Source organism: Typopeltis vanoorti, chromosome 15, assembly GCF_054136105.1.
Source record: "Typopeltis vanoorti isolate ZY-2024b chromosome 15, IOZ_Tvanoo_1.0, whole genome shotgun sequence".
Taxonomy (NCBI): domain Eukaryota; kingdom Metazoa; phylum Arthropoda; class Arachnida; order Uropygi; family Thelyphonidae; genus Typopeltis; species Typopeltis vanoorti.
Window position 1 is genome coordinate 107,052,486 of NC_143563.1, and position 18,444 is coordinate 107,070,929.

Sequence of the window (18,444 nt, forward strand, 5' to 3'; positions counted from 1 at the left end):
GATGAACTTGAAGCAGGCTTACCTTTCTTTTTGTATTTAGTAGCTTTGCTTAAAATTGCTCTTATAGTTGATTCACCCATTTTGTGTTCTTGTCCTGTGTTTGATCTGGACTCACCTTGTTCATTTTTCTTTAGTATTTCAAGTTTTTCTTCCAATGAGATTACTTTCCGAATCTTTTTAAAATTTCCACTTTTTTGCTCACTAATTCTTTTACTCATGATTAATGGTTGGAAAAATACTTTAAAATAAAAAAGTAAGGAAAACAATTGCAAAGGAGACACGAGATATGATCACAAAAATGCTATTTAATAGCAGATGACATACATTTTGGCGGTAAATTTGTAACTAAATTATTTTCCTGCTGAGTGATTTTTTTTTTTTTAAATAGTTAGCCATAAAAGCCAGATTTTTGAACTTTTAGATAGAAAATTTTTTAAATCTAACATTATATGTTTAAGATATATATAGGCGCACTAATCGAATTTTAGAAGAACATTAATTGCATTTGGATATAGAAAATAATGACGCACTAGTCGGAGACGCGTTAATCGATGGTTTGCTGTATACACGTATACACACGAAACGGACACCATAGTGTAAGGAACAAATAGGCATGGCACTCACCTTAATAAGATGTAGAACCTCCTTTCGCTGCAATGGCTGAAGCAATCGTACGGGGCATACTTTCCACGAGCGTACGATAGCCATCAATGGGAATTTTGGACCAATACTTCCTGTAGGCATGTAATGAAGTCCTTGAATGTTGTGGGGCAGACATCCCTTGACCTCATCCAATGCTCTTTCCCACAGATGTTAAAGAGGGTTGAGATCAGGGTTCTGTGGAGGCCAGTCAAGTGTTGTGACGTTCATTCCACGAACCATGCAGTTTCAGCAGAGTCATTATTAAATGGTGCATTGTCTTGCTGAAAGGGACAATAGTCAGTTCCGTAGAAACACAAGAAAGTAGGAAGCACTGCGTTGTTTATAATCAGATACCTCTCGGAGTAACCAGGAAAAACAGGACCATAAAATCCCTCCTCACATCGCCACCACTCAATTTCATAGTTGGGGTTACGCATTCTGATAACAGACATTCACTAGGCACACTCCACACTCGTCCATCTGCTCAGTAGTGGGTGTAGTGTGATTCGTCGCTCCATAACAGCTGTCCAAGCTTCCAAGTTCTACAGTACACGATCTTTGCTCCACTAAAAACGACGGTTCATGTTGATTAGGGTAATATGGTGCTTGCATATTGGGTTCCTACCATGGAAGCCCATGTTGTGAGCCTTCGTTGTCACTGTTTTTGTGGAGAATTCCTGTTCCCGTCGATGCCCGGAACTTCTCATTCAACGTGTCGGCCGACAAATCTCGGTGCGTTGGGATGAAAACGACACGTCGCTGTCATCATGGTATGGTATCACTGATTGTTGACCTGGAATGGCCCAAGTTGTGAACAATTTGACTTATAAATAGACCTACAATATGACATCCTATCATAACGCATCTTTCAAACTCCGTCAGTTCCCTTCTCACAGTGATTTCATTGGTATACATAATTGCACTGACTTGGACGCATCATATTCGTCCAATTTATACCAGCTACAAACACGTGACTAGTTACATGGCATGATACACCTTGGTCATGGGGTGACCATTGACTTGTCTGCAAGCAGGTATATACACTAAACTGAAACAAGTTTCACGACACAATGTGTTTTCTTACTAAATATATAATAGATCGATAACGCCTTTTATTTCCATGTAGTAGATAGGCTATTTTAGCCCTATATGTCGTAATGATTTTACGACGTATTCTCCAAGGCTTCAGAATTGTGAAATTTCGGTGAGAATAGAAGGAAGAATAAATCATCCAAAGTTTGCTGATAATATTGGTCTCCTAAAAGAAAACAAAACTATTTTCCAGGAAATCACCACAAAGGTAGTACATAATCTTAAGGACCAAAAAATCAAAACTTGAAAAATATTTGTGCTCCTGAACAAGTAGGAAGTGCTGTGGCAGAAACTGGAGACATCCTACTTGACAGTATATAGAAATCGATGATCAGTTTAAATCCTAGGCAATATCTTTAACAAAGATGGAAGATCAACACCATGGAAGATGGAAGATATGTGGTACCATCTATTTCTATGCCATTTTCTGCAACTCTTACAGTGTTTTGTCTGTGTGTTTTTTTATTCATCTCCATACAGAGGTGATTTTAAACTTCTAGTTCATTAGTGCCACAGGAGGACTAAGGATATTTTTCTATTTTTGTTAATTCTATGTATATATATATATTATATTTTTTTTACATAGGACTAAAACGGCCTCGCCTATTCCCTATACAGGAACAAAAAAGACGTTAGCTGACTTTTTTTTTAAATCTTTTTACATAATCTGGAAACACTGCTATAGAGACCAACATGTAATTTTTTCAAGCTACTTCAATCCCCAATAAGCAGGGGGGGTTAGTCTCATGCCAGGCAATAAAATGCATCTCCCACCTCAAATTGTGAGGGTTCAGTCTGAGGACTGAAATCTTGTGAGTTTGTGCGTGTGTGTGTGGGGGGAAACATGTGCCATCTATCTTTAGCTGGCTGCTGTACTGAGATGCATTGAACCAGAAATTGCTATATTGCTACACAATACCCTTTTATATTTTATAAATCCTAAGTCTAGGTTCCCAAAATTTTCACGTACTCTAGGTAATGCCTTAACCAACCTGCTACCTTAGATCTAGGGCCAGACTATCAGACCATTAGTGATCCCAATACAGATATTCTCTAAAAGTTATTTAGAAATAAAATTTTACTTATGTGCACGTCCATGACACTAGATCAGCAGATGAAAAATTTATGGGTTTACTTCTAGTCACTTGACTGGAATAACTTTTTCTCGCCCTTTTTCATCCTCTAGTCGGCGACTGGAATCGATCTGAGAACGGTCTGTTATCTATAGCTCTAGGCCGCCCAAAGAAAGATCGTTTTGATTCCAGCCTACTAGAGGAACTGTTTGGATTTTTTACCCCAGAATCTCAGATTTTTGATCACGCGAACTCACGAAAATCGACAGCAAAACTTGCACTATTTCAGACAACAATATAATGTTAGTTACACGAAATAGTGGCACCACTTCTCTGCTGTACCTTCTTCTCTGGGTGCCAGTAAAAATCACTAATATGCCGGGTTTTCCTCCTTGAATTATTTTTATCTTTGCAACTGGAAAATCATCAGTAAAATGAACGGCATAAGTACAACATTCGTTCCGATTAGGAACACGAATTAGTGCCAGTTGTCTATCGTGTTTCCACTGCCTTTCAACCCAAAAAGTGTACTCAGGGTGATAGTGAATGGTGAAGTTGGGAATGGGGAGGCCTGACATTAATAAAAGTTATGGCTGACGGATACGCTCTTCGGGAAATAAGCATTAGATGATTTATCATTCTATACAAAATTGTTTCATAATAAATAGTTGCATCCGTATTTTTTATTTATATATTATTATTATTTTTTTCTTCTTGAATACAAAATGTCTGACATTCAGTCTTTGTGACATGTGAATTTTATTCAAATAAAAAAATTTAATACAAAAAAAATAGGATAACGAATACATTTAATTTTCAGGTATGAGAAAATTCTTTGCTCTTTAATAGCTATTGCAACCAAATTAATTCTGCAACGATCTGTGTGCTAAATAAGTAATTCGACTGCTGTAGATATGGTGCAGTTAATTTTATTTTGGCGATATTCTTATAGTGATTATAAAAATTAAAGTTTATGTTGGTCACTTCCAACCTTGTGCCAACAAAGGCACCACCATTTTAGTCTGTATTTACAATCAGGTAACTATGGCGGATTTTGGTAATATCAATGACAACAGCTGTCATATGCCCGTCACATAACGTCTCTACAGCCCGCCTAGACCTTTCTGCACAAATGGACCAACGAAATAGAAGTTCCTGATCATGTGATAATATCCCGCCAATGATGTAGCGGTTTGTTCAAATGTTCTCCTCTCTTTGTCCTGGGGTTACAACGTACTTTTACTACGTGAAATCGTTTATTACAAACCAATTAAGAGAAATGGGATATTTTATTCTGTTGAAAATCAACATGGCTTTATTGTTTTAAGTCTGTATTGTAACTAGAGTCCTAATAATAAATGCGAGAGGCCAGGTAAGTGCGCGAGAGAGAGAGTGCTTCATGTATGGCATTGTCGGCCTTGCCTTGTCACCGCTACAAATGGTTTGCTCATGGTGGTGTTTTCAATTGTAGGGTTTTTTTACTGTGTATCTTGTGAGTCTGGTTATAACATTTGGACGAGTAAACTGCCGATATACTGCATTCGCATGTGCTAGGTTAGGCACATTTCATCTTATCTGATTGTGCATTCGTATGTTTCAAGTGCTGCAACACGGTGCTTTGTTTGATTTCAACCATCTACTACCTAGTTCCCAGTTTTCTCCCAATCATGGATTTATACGGTGATTCGTTTAAGTTGCAAGATATGATTGATTCCGATATCAGGACAGATATAGGAGAATACTTTTCGGCTTCCGACTTACCTGCATCTCCTGAAGCACCAATTTTAACTGCCTTAACTCCTGTAGTTCCCATGGATCTTGTCGAATCAACGCTCGATTCTGAACTCTCCGAAGGCGCTGGTACGGGATGGTTAAATAGCAATCATTTATATGGTTTTAGTACGGACTTCGAAGGAACAGGCGGACTTCTGGTAAATCCGCAGACTGCACTCCCTGTCACGTTACTTCAGCCCTCAGTTCATACCCCTGTGTTTACTACTGTGTCGTCTTCCGCGGAGGTTTCATTATCGTCTTCGGAAACCCCGATGTCACAAACTAACGATGCAGTGAGTACAGACGGAAGGTCGCTACCTAACTCGACTACAGTGCAGGTCATTACCACTACAGCGACATTGGTGCCACAGGTTGAACATGGACAACCTCAGGTGAACCTAACAGTGGCAGTTCCCACGCCTTCACCCAGTCCACAACATGTTACTTTGGCCACCGCATCCCACATACAACTTCAAGCTGGACTTCAGCAGCAGACACAAAGAAACTCTGGAAATGTTAGTCCCAAGTCTAAGCAGAAGTCAAAAGTAACTCTTACTAACAAACCTATTAAAAGCCAGCCCGATACTACTTACCCGAAACCTGCATACTCATACAGCTGTCTCATTGCAATGGCATTGAAAAATAGCAAAACTGGTAGTTTACCTGTGAATGAAATTTATGATTTCATGACGTAAGTATTCCTGTTTGTTATTTTCTTCGATCATGATTTCAGCATTTGACCTGATATGTGAATGATTAAGAACGAGAAATTTTATTATTTATTTTATATACATATCTGAGATAACCTTTACCCAGATTGGTTAAACTGGTTAAGGGATGTCTGAGGTTAGTTGATGAATTGTTAATAGTACTACTACTACTACAGATTTTTAGAAAGAGGAATTGTGTATTGTACAGTGTTCATTTGTAGCCTGATTTACCTTAAGACAGAACAGACCTCTGAAATGTTGGAAGCTCCCTTGAACCATTTTATCATGTTTAGTTTGCTATTTCTAGCATGATATTCAACACTGCAACAGTGCTGAATATCATACTAGAAATAAAGGGAAATCTAACTTAAAATATTTTCAGTACTGTAGGTTGATTTTTGGCTAATGACATTCTCATATATGGCCTGTCTTAACTTTGCAGACCCCATGCATGTATCTGACAGTTGCTTCCCACTTCTTTAGCATTTTATTTAATTTTCTTTCAAAATGCAACATATTGATATGCAGCTGTTAGATATTCTTGTAAACTATTCAAAATCTTACAGTCCCCTCCATCAAATTTATCCTAATATAAACATTTGTTTACAAGTCGACCACATTTTGTTTAGCAGTCCTTGGTGTTAATGTTCAGAAAGCCTTTGTCCACATGTAGTACTGATGTGTTACACGAACTGTAGGATCATTAATGAGCAGATCAGTGAAACATCTTCAATACTCAGCAGCCTTGGTTTTTTTTGGCAGCAAATCAAAACAACCTGACTTTTATTTTTCAAAGTGCACAATGTTTGTTTTGCTGTATTATTGAAGTAATTGAAATATTCTATTGTAATGTAATTACAATAAGTAAAGTAGTTAAATTATTGAAAATCTTAAACTAGAAGTAGCTATGTATAAACTAATGTATGAATCTCCTGTCAGTTTTTGTTTACTGATAGGATGGGATTCATATATCAGTTTTTAACAGAACAGCTGTACCACAACTGATACATTTATGAAAAATAGTGTAATCACAATTCTTCTCACTGATAAAAAGGATTGCTATGAAGGGATTACTGATTCCATGATAAATGATGAATTCCTTCTATCAGGATATTTTTGAGGAAAGATGAAGCTTTTTTGCTTGTTATGGTAATTTGTAAATATATCTAAGAATTGTATATTGAAATTTTGTATTTATGTACACATTAGCCACCTTATCCTTGGGATGGGTACGGCTTAGAAGGGCTAAGGATAGTCCAGTAACAGGCCACTAGGCCTGATAGGTGAAGGGAAGAAGAGATGTACACATTAAGTAAAGTCGTGTTAGCATGAGTCGCATTTAGTACTACATTTTCAGTTCCCTGATAGCACAGTTTAAGCCCCTGCATGCTGTCTGTAGAGATTCTGGGTTTGAATCCTGCAATGCATGGATTATTCTTACAACAACGTAATGTTATAACTGAGGAAACATAGGTTAATCATAACTGTAAAAAAAAAAAAAAAAAAAAAACTTGAATGATGTGTTATTTTAATGAGGCTCTCCCATATTTTAGATCAAGATAGGCAGTCGTTCCAGTTCAGGTGATGAAGCATAGACACTCCACTGCATTCAATTTTAGACTGTATTGATTCTCCTACTTATCGCGTAGCCAAATTTTTAGTAAACCTACTGAAATCTCATATTGGCAAGTCCTGCTCGTTTATAAAAAAAAATTCCTCGGATTTTCTAAATAAAAATGTTTTCCATACAACCCACTGATCTTATGGTGAGCTTTGATATTGAATTCTTATATATCAACATACCTCTTAAGGAGACATTGCAGCTACTTTCTGAAACATTCCCACAAGATATAGTAAAACTATTCGACTTCATAATACTGATACTTTGTTTATCAAAACAAGTTCTATAACTAAGTAAAAGAAACTGCCACGGGAAGTCCACTCTACCCTGCTCTTGCCAACTTTTATTTAGAGCATCTAGAAGACATCTTTTACTCATCCATACACCATCAACCTTCGTTTTGGGTTTGGATTGACGACATTTTTTGCTGTATGGCCTCACAAATAAAGAAACTTTACCAGCATTTTAGCTATCATAAATACTTTGCATACACATGTTAAATTCACTATGGAAATTGAAAGGGACAACAAATTATCCTTTCTAGATATTCTTCTCATCTGATCACCATCAGGTGAATTAACTGTGAGCCTCCATACCTCAGTCAGTATAGATGAAGCCCTTTGGTCCTAAAGACCTGGGTTTGATTCCCGTCTATGATTTGAGGAACCTTTACCTGGTCTCTTTCAACTAAAGGTGAGTTAGCTGGTCTCATATGGAGGTAGAGGATTTTTTCGCCTGGAAACTCGGGTTTTTTGTCCCGTAGAATAGGCAACCCAGCTCATGAACACACACACACAGATCTACAGTCATAAAATACTTAATCCCTTACTAGGAAGGCTCAACCAGTCTTAAGGGACGGTCTTAAGGAACAGAGGGGGAGAACCTCATACGAATAAATAAAAAAGGTGAATTAACTACATCAGTGTATTGAAAGCCCACTCTCACTGGATACTACATTCTTCAGCAATCTGTGCACCATCTTTCACAAAAGACAGGAATTATAAAATCTTTAATTCGATGTGCTAACACTGTTTGTTCAACCCTTCATCAATTACAGGAAGAAATTTTAAATATCAAATGATATACGAAATTAAATGGCTTCTCAGAAAAATTTGCACATCTGTTTGACTCTTACAAACCTAACCTAAATAACAAGGGAACAGTACATTGAGTTCCAATCCATACATTTTAGGCGTTTCAGAACCAATCTCCAGAATTCTGAAGAATTACAATTTAGTGGCTACTTTCATACCTATCAATAAACTATCAACATGTTTCCCCTCTTCAGAAGATTCAGTGCTTGCCGATGTATCTCCCTTGTGTATACAAAGTTCCTTGTGACTGCATCTATCCTACTTCAGAATACAAGAATATCATTTTCATATTTGCAACAGAAAATTAATAAATCTGTCTTGGCTCAACATGGAACAAACACAGGCCACAATATTGTTTGGTCTGAAACATGCCTATTACATCGTTGTTGGTACAAATTCGAACTTTTGTGTAAAGCGAGTGCTGAGACCTTGCTTCATTGCCTTAACTTGAATTGGAACAACTGCCTGTCTTTATCTAAAATATGGGAATGTCTTATTAGAATTACACATTAAATTTTTTACAGTTGTGATTAACCTGTTTCCTCAGTTATATTAGTTGTCAGTATAACCACATGCAGCTCTTTCTGTTTCAAATCAATCTATTGTTTGTGTTCTACCTTGTAATCAACTGTCACTGCCACTGAAGATAGTCTGTAAGTTTCAGACCAAAATATCTGGCCTTTTTTTAACAAAATAGTGTTGCCTATGCCTTGCGTTCATAGGTAACACTATTTTATTACCTATTCATATAAATATGAATAGTAAGAAAGTTGTTTTAAGACATTGGTTGTGAAAGATCTTGAAGCATTAAATGATTGTTGGAAGTTTATTTTTCACTTGGTTAGACTATAATAAATTTAGTTTAATCCTTTATCCAAGTATAAGTAAACAAAGTTTGTGCCTGAAAATATCTTCAGGACTGAGGCAAGATAGTGCAACACCAGGCAACTCCAAGCAAAGGTGGACCAAGCTCTCATGACTCCTTGTCTCAGTATCTCCCATAATGCAAAGCACATCTCCTTGCAGACATGTATACTGCTGTGCATTAAGGGAAGGGCCACTACCCAGACTGGTTTCAACCTTTATTGAGGTCTCGTCAGTGGGAGGCAGACCCAAACGTGGAGATACTAAGGCAGAAGCAATAGGAGAGATCATATTTACCTATAGGAGTTGCCAACAGGTGTACCACCTTATTATTGAATTACTCTGGATTTAGAGAAAGTTGTTGGAAGTTTATTTTTCACTTGGTTAGACTATAATAAATTTAGTTTAATCCTTTATCCAAGTGTAAGCAAACAAAGTTTGCGCCTGAAAATGGTGTTGACCTTGCCTCAATCCTGAAGATATTTTCAGGCGCAAACTTTGTTTGCTTACACTTGAATAAAGTATTAAACTAAATTTATTATATTGAATGATTGTGTATTACAAGGTTAGTTAAATGAAGAAGCATATTGCAATATACTGTCATCATTTGAAGATTTAGATAGGATCTGAGTCATTCAGAAAAGGTAATTTATGTAAAGGAGGAAGAGCATGGATAGTACAAATCCCAATCTAACCATTGCTATTAAAATAGAAGCCAAAGACAATACGTAGTGGATGATCAGAGAGGAAGTTGGAAATCATTTGCATTTGCAAGACCTAATTCACAAACTACCAGATCGTAATCTGGTAGTTTGTGGATTAGGTCTCAGTGCCAGTCACATCTAAATATCCAAGAAGTATTAGGAGCAATTGTATGTTTCTCCAGATTTTTCATTGATTCCCATGATTATTGAGAGATCTAACAGTGAGAGCTGTGGGTAGATAGTTACATTATATATATTTTATTCTTTTATTTAATTTCTTAAAAAAAATTTAAAAATACAGTTAATGACAGGAATTTATAGAGCCTTTTTATTGATATTATGTTGAATATTAATTGGATAGATTCATTAAAAAATAAGTAATTGTAGTAAAAAAATGACATCTATATATTATATGTAAACTGTCCCATTAAAGATTCAATTTACTTAAACTGTCTAATTCTGAAAAATGCCCACTGTGCGTATATTACCTAGTAATTTTTAAACATTAGCAGTGGTAGTACTTTTGGTTTTGAGTTCTTTCATTACTAAGAAGTTTATTTGTGCATACAAAGTAAAAATATTTACTATGTTTAGACATCTCTGATGTTAGGAAGTTGGATTTCAATATTTATATTAGTTCAAGATCACTCAGTAATATAAATGTTTATTTATGCCAAAAATCTCATATGCTCCTTATACATCTTTGAATGCTGGTGATATCCAGTTCCTTTCCAATATCTTCATTTCTCATATTCTCCCAATGATGGCATGTATTCAGTACATGCCACACACACACATACAAACAAAATTTCTCTCTGAGATCTCATATCTACAGTGCGTAATCAAAATTTTATCAGCCATTTTATTTCTAGTCCAACTCCCAGATTCACAAGTTAAAATTGGTTTCAGTGCTTTTGTTTACAGCTAATTTCTTTTTATTCAACTGGCTTCTTTCCATGCTGTATTTGTTTATTCTGTTGTCTTTCTCCAAATTTAATGTTTTTCTTGTTTCCTATTGACTCTCCATTGAGAATGCAGCTGTTTTACATGCTCTGCCTGTTTTATAGTTTTCGGCTTATTGCTGATATTGATATCAGGATTAATGCCACTTATCTTTATAATGTGATCTGTGTAGATCAGGGTATTTAGTGAGTAGCAGCGACACAACCTTGATAGCTGAACAATCGAACAACACTAATTCCGCACTAATTGCACGCTCGTGTTTCCCGTGACCGCCCAGAGCATGCACGTTAGAACAAAACACTGTAAGAACACTTCTTTGACACATCTAATATTTGAAAAACACAGTATATAGTGATGTAAAAACACCAAATAAAATAACTAACATTGAGATTATTGAATAGTGATAGAATTAAAATATCTAATACGCATTCGGTTCAAATTGTGACTTTATTTTTTAGCTCCTGAAAATTAAAATCCACAGGCAGGCTGCACAAAATTGTACCACGGGCCATGTTTTGGACATCTCTGGTGTAGATGATGAAAATAGACTATATGCATATTTTGTCTCACATCTGATTTTACATAGATCCTCTTGTATTTTCTTCGGTTCTGATTGCTGATTTATGGTGTAATTGAAACATCATAGGCTATGTATTGCTCTGTATAATATTATAATATTTCATTTATATCATAATCATTGCAAAGTAGTGAACAGGTTTTCTCTTGACACCTAATTGTGTGCATTTTTCAGATTTACAAAACTTACATGCAGATCCATATGTTCTCATTATTTTTCATCTTGAAGTAAAAATATGCTCTGCCAATACCTATTTGGTCTGTTTGTTTCCCAACTTTCTCTTAAGTATGCTATAGTAGTTTGCTAAGGACCGCAGCTTATTTGGGTGAAGGACTGATATGCTAAGTAGGTAGCATATCAGTCCTTCAGATAGGATTCAGAACCACCCAAATAGGCCGTGGTTCTGAATCCCACTGCTAGCATGAATTACATCTTGCAGCAAGTGTTGAAATTCACAAGACCATTCTGCTTATTGGAGGCTTGAAGTTGCTTGAAAAACAAGTTCTCTATTTGATCTCTAGAGCAGGATTCGAAATATCTGATATTTAGCTCTAGTACCAATACTTTTGTACTAAAAATCAAGACATAAGGAAAAATTCATCATAACACATTAATAACTGAATCATTTTAATTTAAATATCTCTTTTGGTAAAATTTTCGGCTAAGTTTCATAGCCATTGTCAATACAATTACAGGAAAACACAAAAAAGAGAACAACAATTCAATTGAAAGTACATGATGTTATGTGCACATACAAAATAAATTACACCGAAATAATTTAGTTAATAAATTATTTTTAAATATAAAAATATAAATTTATATATCTATTAATGCAGATGGAGCTATTCTCCTGCAGCTGATAGTGCACATGATATCACCTGTTTTCATTTGAATTATTCTCTTTTTTTGTATTTTTCTATAATTGTATTGACAGTGCCTATGAAACTTAGGCAAAAATTTTACAAATAAAGACATTTAAATTAACATATATGATTCCATTATTAATATGCTATGATGAATAGTGCTAATGTTGATGTAATTAGGCAACAGTTCTTTTTTATGGATGGTATTATTAGAGCTCTACTCGAATCATCTGCAGAAATGTTTATAGTATATATACACTATAAATACAGTAAAACCCCGTGTTTTTATGTTCCCTCAATTTACATTTTCTGCTAGTCCCGTCTTAAGGCCTATTCTTACAATATATTGTTTTCCCACCATTAACAACTTGATGTGGACGTTATTTCCTGTGATTTGCATTTTTTTCTCAGGTGGCAACACTGATTTTTGAATCGATTTCTGCAGAAATCTGCGCATTTCTGTTTGCAGATGGTGTTGCTTTCGGCTGTAGTTTCATTTCCGCCATGGTGACTTGCACGCTTGCAGTAGTGATGAGCGATACTGTGATTTTTCAATCACAGTACGAATTTATATAGTTTACCCACAGATTAGAGACCCTTCGACATTCCTGCGCATGTCCCAAAAAGAAGAATCCATTCCGATAAAAGGGTAATCAATCCGTCTTTTGGGATGAGTTTGTTTATTATTACTGGTCGGAAAATTTAGCTTTTCTTTTACAAACATTGTAGTTTTTAAAGTGTAACTATTTTGCTTGTATAACAGTTGGCAAATTCATAGAGTATTAACAAAATTAAAAAAAAGGTATAGCATAAAACAAAAATTTAATGAAATTTATTTTTAAGAAAGTTTTCTATAACATAAAAATGATTATACAGAAAAACAGAAATTTTTTTAAAATGAACTTGATATTCTAAACTTACAGTTGAGAGAACTGAGACACTTTAATGTCCTAAACCGATTAATTATTTATGACTTGTGACTCTTTTAACAAACCCATGCAAAAAAAAAAGGTTGGAAAAAAGTACCATTATCAAATCCTTTTAATCTTCATAGTCATCTGAATCTGTGTTCGAATCGCCATCACTTTCACTTAAACTGATCACCAAAGGTTTGCATAATTCTTTGATAATTCCGTCTCTGTCCCAATACATATTTTCCAATGAGGTTACATGAGAGCAATATTTTCCCCAGTTTTGAACTGTAATACTTTCAATCGCCTGTTCTGAAAGCTTAAAAAGTTTCGACATGTCAATATCCTCAGTTACGTTGCTGAATGAAACTTTTCACTTCTGCCCAAACATACTCAGTAGCATTAATATCACATTGATATGGTGGTAGCCTCAAAGCTAGAAATCCCTGCTCTTTGAGCATCGTGTTGAATTTAAATAGTTTAGTTGTAGGCGAGTTTCTTTTGACCTAATTAAGCAGTTCAATTTTTCGCATATCTGGGGAATAAGAAATGTTATTTGCAGAGAGCCAATCCATAAGAACTTGCTTCTTATTAGACCAATTTGGAACTTTGTTTAATCGAATAGAGTGATATGAAGCATTATCAATTATAACAACAGCATTTATAGGAAGGTTTGGAATCAGTTTTTCTTCTGCCCACTTTTCGTAGATCGTAGAATTCATTTGCCCATAGTAAAACATTGTGTTTTAAAGGAGAGAAGTGTCACGGTGAAAAAATCAGCAAGCAGAGTGTAACTGTTTTGCTCATGGTCAATACTGATGGATCAGAAAAATTACCTCTGCTGGTAATTGGTAAATTTAAAAAGCCAAGGTGTTTTAAGAATGTGAAAAATCTGCCTACTAAGTATGAAGCCAACAGCACAGCATGGATAACCAGCAACATCTTCACATTCACCATGCATGCTCTGGATGCTAAAATGGAGCAAATCACCACAAAATACTACTACTGCTAGACAAATGTCCTGCACATCCTGAAGATCTGCAGCTCAGAAACATGATTAGTGTTTTTTCCGCCTAATTGTACAAGTGAGCTTCAATCATTAGATCTGGGCATCATCCATGCATTTAAATAGAAATATAGAAAAATGCTTGTTGAAAAAGCTCTGTTTATGCATGATAATGGTATGGACCCAAAACATGACCATATCAATCCTTGATGCCATGCATTATGTGGCCAAAGCATGGTTGCATGTTACTCCTGAAACCATATCGAATGTTTCCGGAAGGCAGGAGTTACGTTTGTGGAAGAGGAGGAACAGCTACAGGAGGAAGAAAAAGATTTGTCAGAGCCCAACAACTAGTATGTGATGGATGAGTCTTCCTCATTTCAAGACGATGTTGATGTGATCACATCAATGGTACCAAGTGTAGAAGACATCCTTTCCCATCCACCTTGGTGAAGAAGAAGAGGAAGAAGTGGTTGAAGAAGACTGCGATCAAGAACCTACCTTCCCTACTAGTAAAGAAGCAATGGAAGTGATGTTTGTTTTGAGGTGGTATATTGCAAGTGCATCAGGAGATGATGGGGCATTTAATGCCTTATACACTGTGGAGAGGCAGGTGGAACTTTTAAAGAGTGCATAAAAAGCAAACACAATCAACAATTAAAGATTTTTTTAAATAGATAATTGTATGTAATTGTAAATTCATTTATTTTCAGTTATAAATTTTGTAATCTAGTATGTAGAGTCACATACTAGCAGTAAGTCATCTTTTAGCCCTTTTTTAATGTTTTTTACATTTCCTGCTATTTACACTTTTTTCCCATCAGTCCCCTGGAAAGTGTAAAAAAAAAGGGGGTTTTACTTTATATGGAAAAATGCGGTATATACTGTATTTTTCCGTGTATAAGACGAACCCTACTTTTTCAAACCCCAAATTAAGAAATCAATATTTTAAACATAAAACAAAACACATTTGCTATTTTTTAAAATATTCAAAGTACATTTAGTACCTAGGTAATATTTATGAAAATAAAAAAAGATTGTATTTTATTTTCGGACATTTTTATCGACTAATGCTCAAAATATTGTTAATGCATTAACCCTGCCAACAAGTTGCAGATGTATGAATGCTTTCAGAGTTCTGATTGGTTTATTCAGAATGAACTGTTAATGCCGTCAATAGACAGAGTTAACAAAGGCTAATGATTGGCAGAAGCCTGTTTATGGAGATAAGGTACTGGCAGTTTCGCCACTGCAACCGCGAGTCTTGAGAGACCCGCGGTTGCAGTGGTGAAACACAACCCTCAATATAAGACAACCCTCAATTTTTGGTCCAAAAATTTTAGAAAAAGAGTATTGTCTTATATACGGAAAAATACGGTATATATATATGTGTGTGTGTGTGTATATTTTTTGGTTGAATATCATGTATTAGCTCCTTTTACACGTTTGAAGTTTCTGATGCCTTTTTATATGTTAAGTACTGATATTTTCTTTTGGTTGTATTCCTTTAGAATATTTTCTACTACTGTTCTGTTACTCGCATTAACACATGCTTGTCAGGATGTGTTTCTTTCTTTATTTATTTTATGTGGTTCCCACTCATGAACATTATAAGTCTGTAGTACATTACTACTGTGAGTGAGCCAAAGATTTTTTTATTAATTTTTGACTTTTTTTTTTTTTTTTTTTTTTTTTTGCATAGTCCAGAAACCTGCTCTGGAGATCAAATACTGAACTTTTTCAGGCCACTTAAGGCCTCCAATAAGCAAGGCACCAAGTGTTATACGAATTGATGAAATTCATATACCATCTAAAGACAATCACAAACATCCATGCCCTGAAGAGGACAGAATCTGTGACTTGTTGGTTGGGGAGCGGATATGCTAATCACTTGGTCATACAAGTGGTTAGCATATCTAGCAACAAAAAGCATAATGTGCAGTCCAGCATGAATGTGCTTAAGTGAATAGAAATACTGGTATTTCTCTCTATTAAATATATATATATATTTTTTTTTTTGTTCACTTCAAAACAAATGCAGTTCCATGTTTCATTGCAACAATATTCCATTTATCTGCAGCAAGCAGTTCCTTATTTTTGCTGTTAAGATTTTTTTTTTTTTTTAATTTAGTTACTGGAAGTTTGCTGATTCCAAATTTTTAGAATACATCATCGAAAATGAAATGGACTGCAGAGAATGAATTTTTGCCGAAAGACATGGCCTTTTTTCTTGAAAATATGTTTCCTTGTGCTAATGTGCAAACACTGGAAATATATTGAAGGTTTATTTTTCACTTGGTTAGACTATAATAAATTTAGTTTAATCCTTTATTCAAGTGTGAGCAAACAAAGTTTGCACCTAAAAACACCTTCAGGACTGGGGTAAGGCAGTACAACACTGGGCAACTCGCAGCAAAGGTGGACCAAGCCAACATCACTCCCAACCCAGCATCTCCCACAATGCAAAACACATCTCCCTGCAGATATGTACAATGTTATGCATTAAGGGAAGGGCCACTATCCAGACTAGTTTCGACCTTTATTGAGGTCTCTTCAGTGGGAGCCAGGCCCAGAGGCGGAGATACCAGGCAGAAGCAATGGCGAGGTCATCTTTACCTATAGGAGTTGCCAAACAGTGTGCCACCTTTTTATTAAATTACCCTGGATTTAGAGAAAGATGTGTTTATTTTTCACTTGGTTAGACTATACTGAATTTAGTTTAATCCTTTATCCAAGTGTGAGCAAATAAAGTTTGTGCCTGAAAACACCTTCAGGACTGGGCTATCCAGAGTAATTTAATAAAAAGGTGGCACACCGTTTGGCAACTCCTATAGGTAAAGATGACCTCGCCATTACTTCTGCCTGGTATCTCCACCTCTGGGCCTGGCTCCCACTGAAGAGACTTCAATAAAGGTCGAAACTAGTCTGGGTAGTGGCCCTTCCCTTAATGCATAACATTATCTGCAAGGAGATGTGTTTTGCATTATGGGAGATACTGAGAGGAGTGATGTTAGCTTGGTCCATCTTTGCAACGAGTTGCCTGGTGTTGTACTACCTTACCTCAGTCCTGAAGATACTTTCAGGTGCAAACTTTGTTTGCTCACACTTGGATAAAGGATTAAACTAAATTTATTATAGTCTAACCAAGTGAAAAATAAACCTTCAACATCTTTCTCTAAATCCAGAGTAATTTAATAAAAAGGTGACACACCATTTAGCATCTCCTATAGGTAAAGATGACCTCTCCATTGCTTCTGCCTGGTATCTCCACCTCTGGGCCTGCCTCCCACTGAAGAGACCTCAATAAAGGTCAAAACTAATCTGGGTAGTGGCCCTTCCCTTAATGCATAACATTGTGCATATCTGCAGGGAGATGTGTTTTGCATTGTGGGAGATGCTGGGTTAGGAGTGATGTTGGCTTGGTCCACCTTTGCTGCGAGTTTTGGATAAAGGATTAAACTATATTTATTATACTGGAAATATAGTTTCTCAGATATCTTAAAGTACCTAACAAGTGCATTTTATTATTATTGTTATTATTATTATTTGACATCTCCAGAGAGTCCAAATAAAATCCATTATTATTATTATTATTTGACATCTCCAGAGTGTCCAAAGACTCATCGATGGAGTGTGCCAACAGCATCGAACGATTGATCACTTCCAACTACTAACCGTGCTCAAACTTGCTTAACGTTTTGCGTGAGCCATTAGCAGCAGAGGCTCTACCAATCAACCAACTTTTGCTGGCCAGGTACTCATTCTCAAATTTCATAATAAGACATACCAAAATTTTGAAACCATAGAAATGCACAAATTCAAGAAAACTGTTTAAAAATTCAGAACTTAATCTGGTGAAAATAACTAGTGAATGTTCCAGGAAATCTTATCAAATAGCAATACATGATTGCAGTTTTAAGATTTCAGGTGCAATGATTCTATATTGTCTAGTGTGAGACCACAACTCTGCTCATTGGATGTCAAAATTGGCTTGGGGGGGGGAGTATGTTTTGAGTTATTCTGTGGCTTGTTGTATACATGTCTTGTTAATTACTGACAAAACCATATGAAAGTAAAGCACTTTGATGAATTATTAGTTTCCTACAACACTATTGTGTACTTCTTCAGATTGGGACAGAACACAAATAAAAAGCAGTTACAACAAGATTTCTATGTTAGTAACTCATTTTTTAGTTAAATCAATATTAGACAGATGTTGAATGAATTAAAATTGCAGTTAAATTTAATTTTTTTCTAAGGTCTTTCAATGCAATGTATTGATATTGATTTCAATTAGTGATATTTTTAGTTGGCAGTTTTGAATGAATTAGAATTGCCACCGTTCTTTATGCATCTAAATATCTTGTAATTCATTAATCTCTTTGAAGAGTAAATTTAACCAACGCGTCCTCTCTCGAACTGAGCAGATTACATTAGCCAAAGAATTCAACTATACAATATCTCCAAAACATATTCACAAAGTTGATATTATGACAAATATATATATATATATATTCATTTTTCTAAATTAACTGACTTAAACCCGAGAAT

At 35.5% G+C, this 18,444-nt stretch overlaps 1 protein-coding gene across 1 annotated transcript in view; it reads left to right on the plus strand.

The window, feature by feature from the left end:
* Positions 1–4,208: 4,208 nt before the first annotated feature.
* LOC150099060 (uncharacterized) overlaps positions 4,209–18,444 on the plus strand; it is a 94,121-nt gene continuing 79,885 nt past the window's right edge. The window contains exon 1 of the mRNA XM_090405804.1: positions 4,209–5,271. Within this exon, the coding sequence (XP_090261930.1) occupies positions 4,475–5,271 (797 nt within the window). The 5' untranslated portion in view covers positions 4,209–4,474. The remainder of the gene's footprint in view (positions 5,272–18,444) is intronic.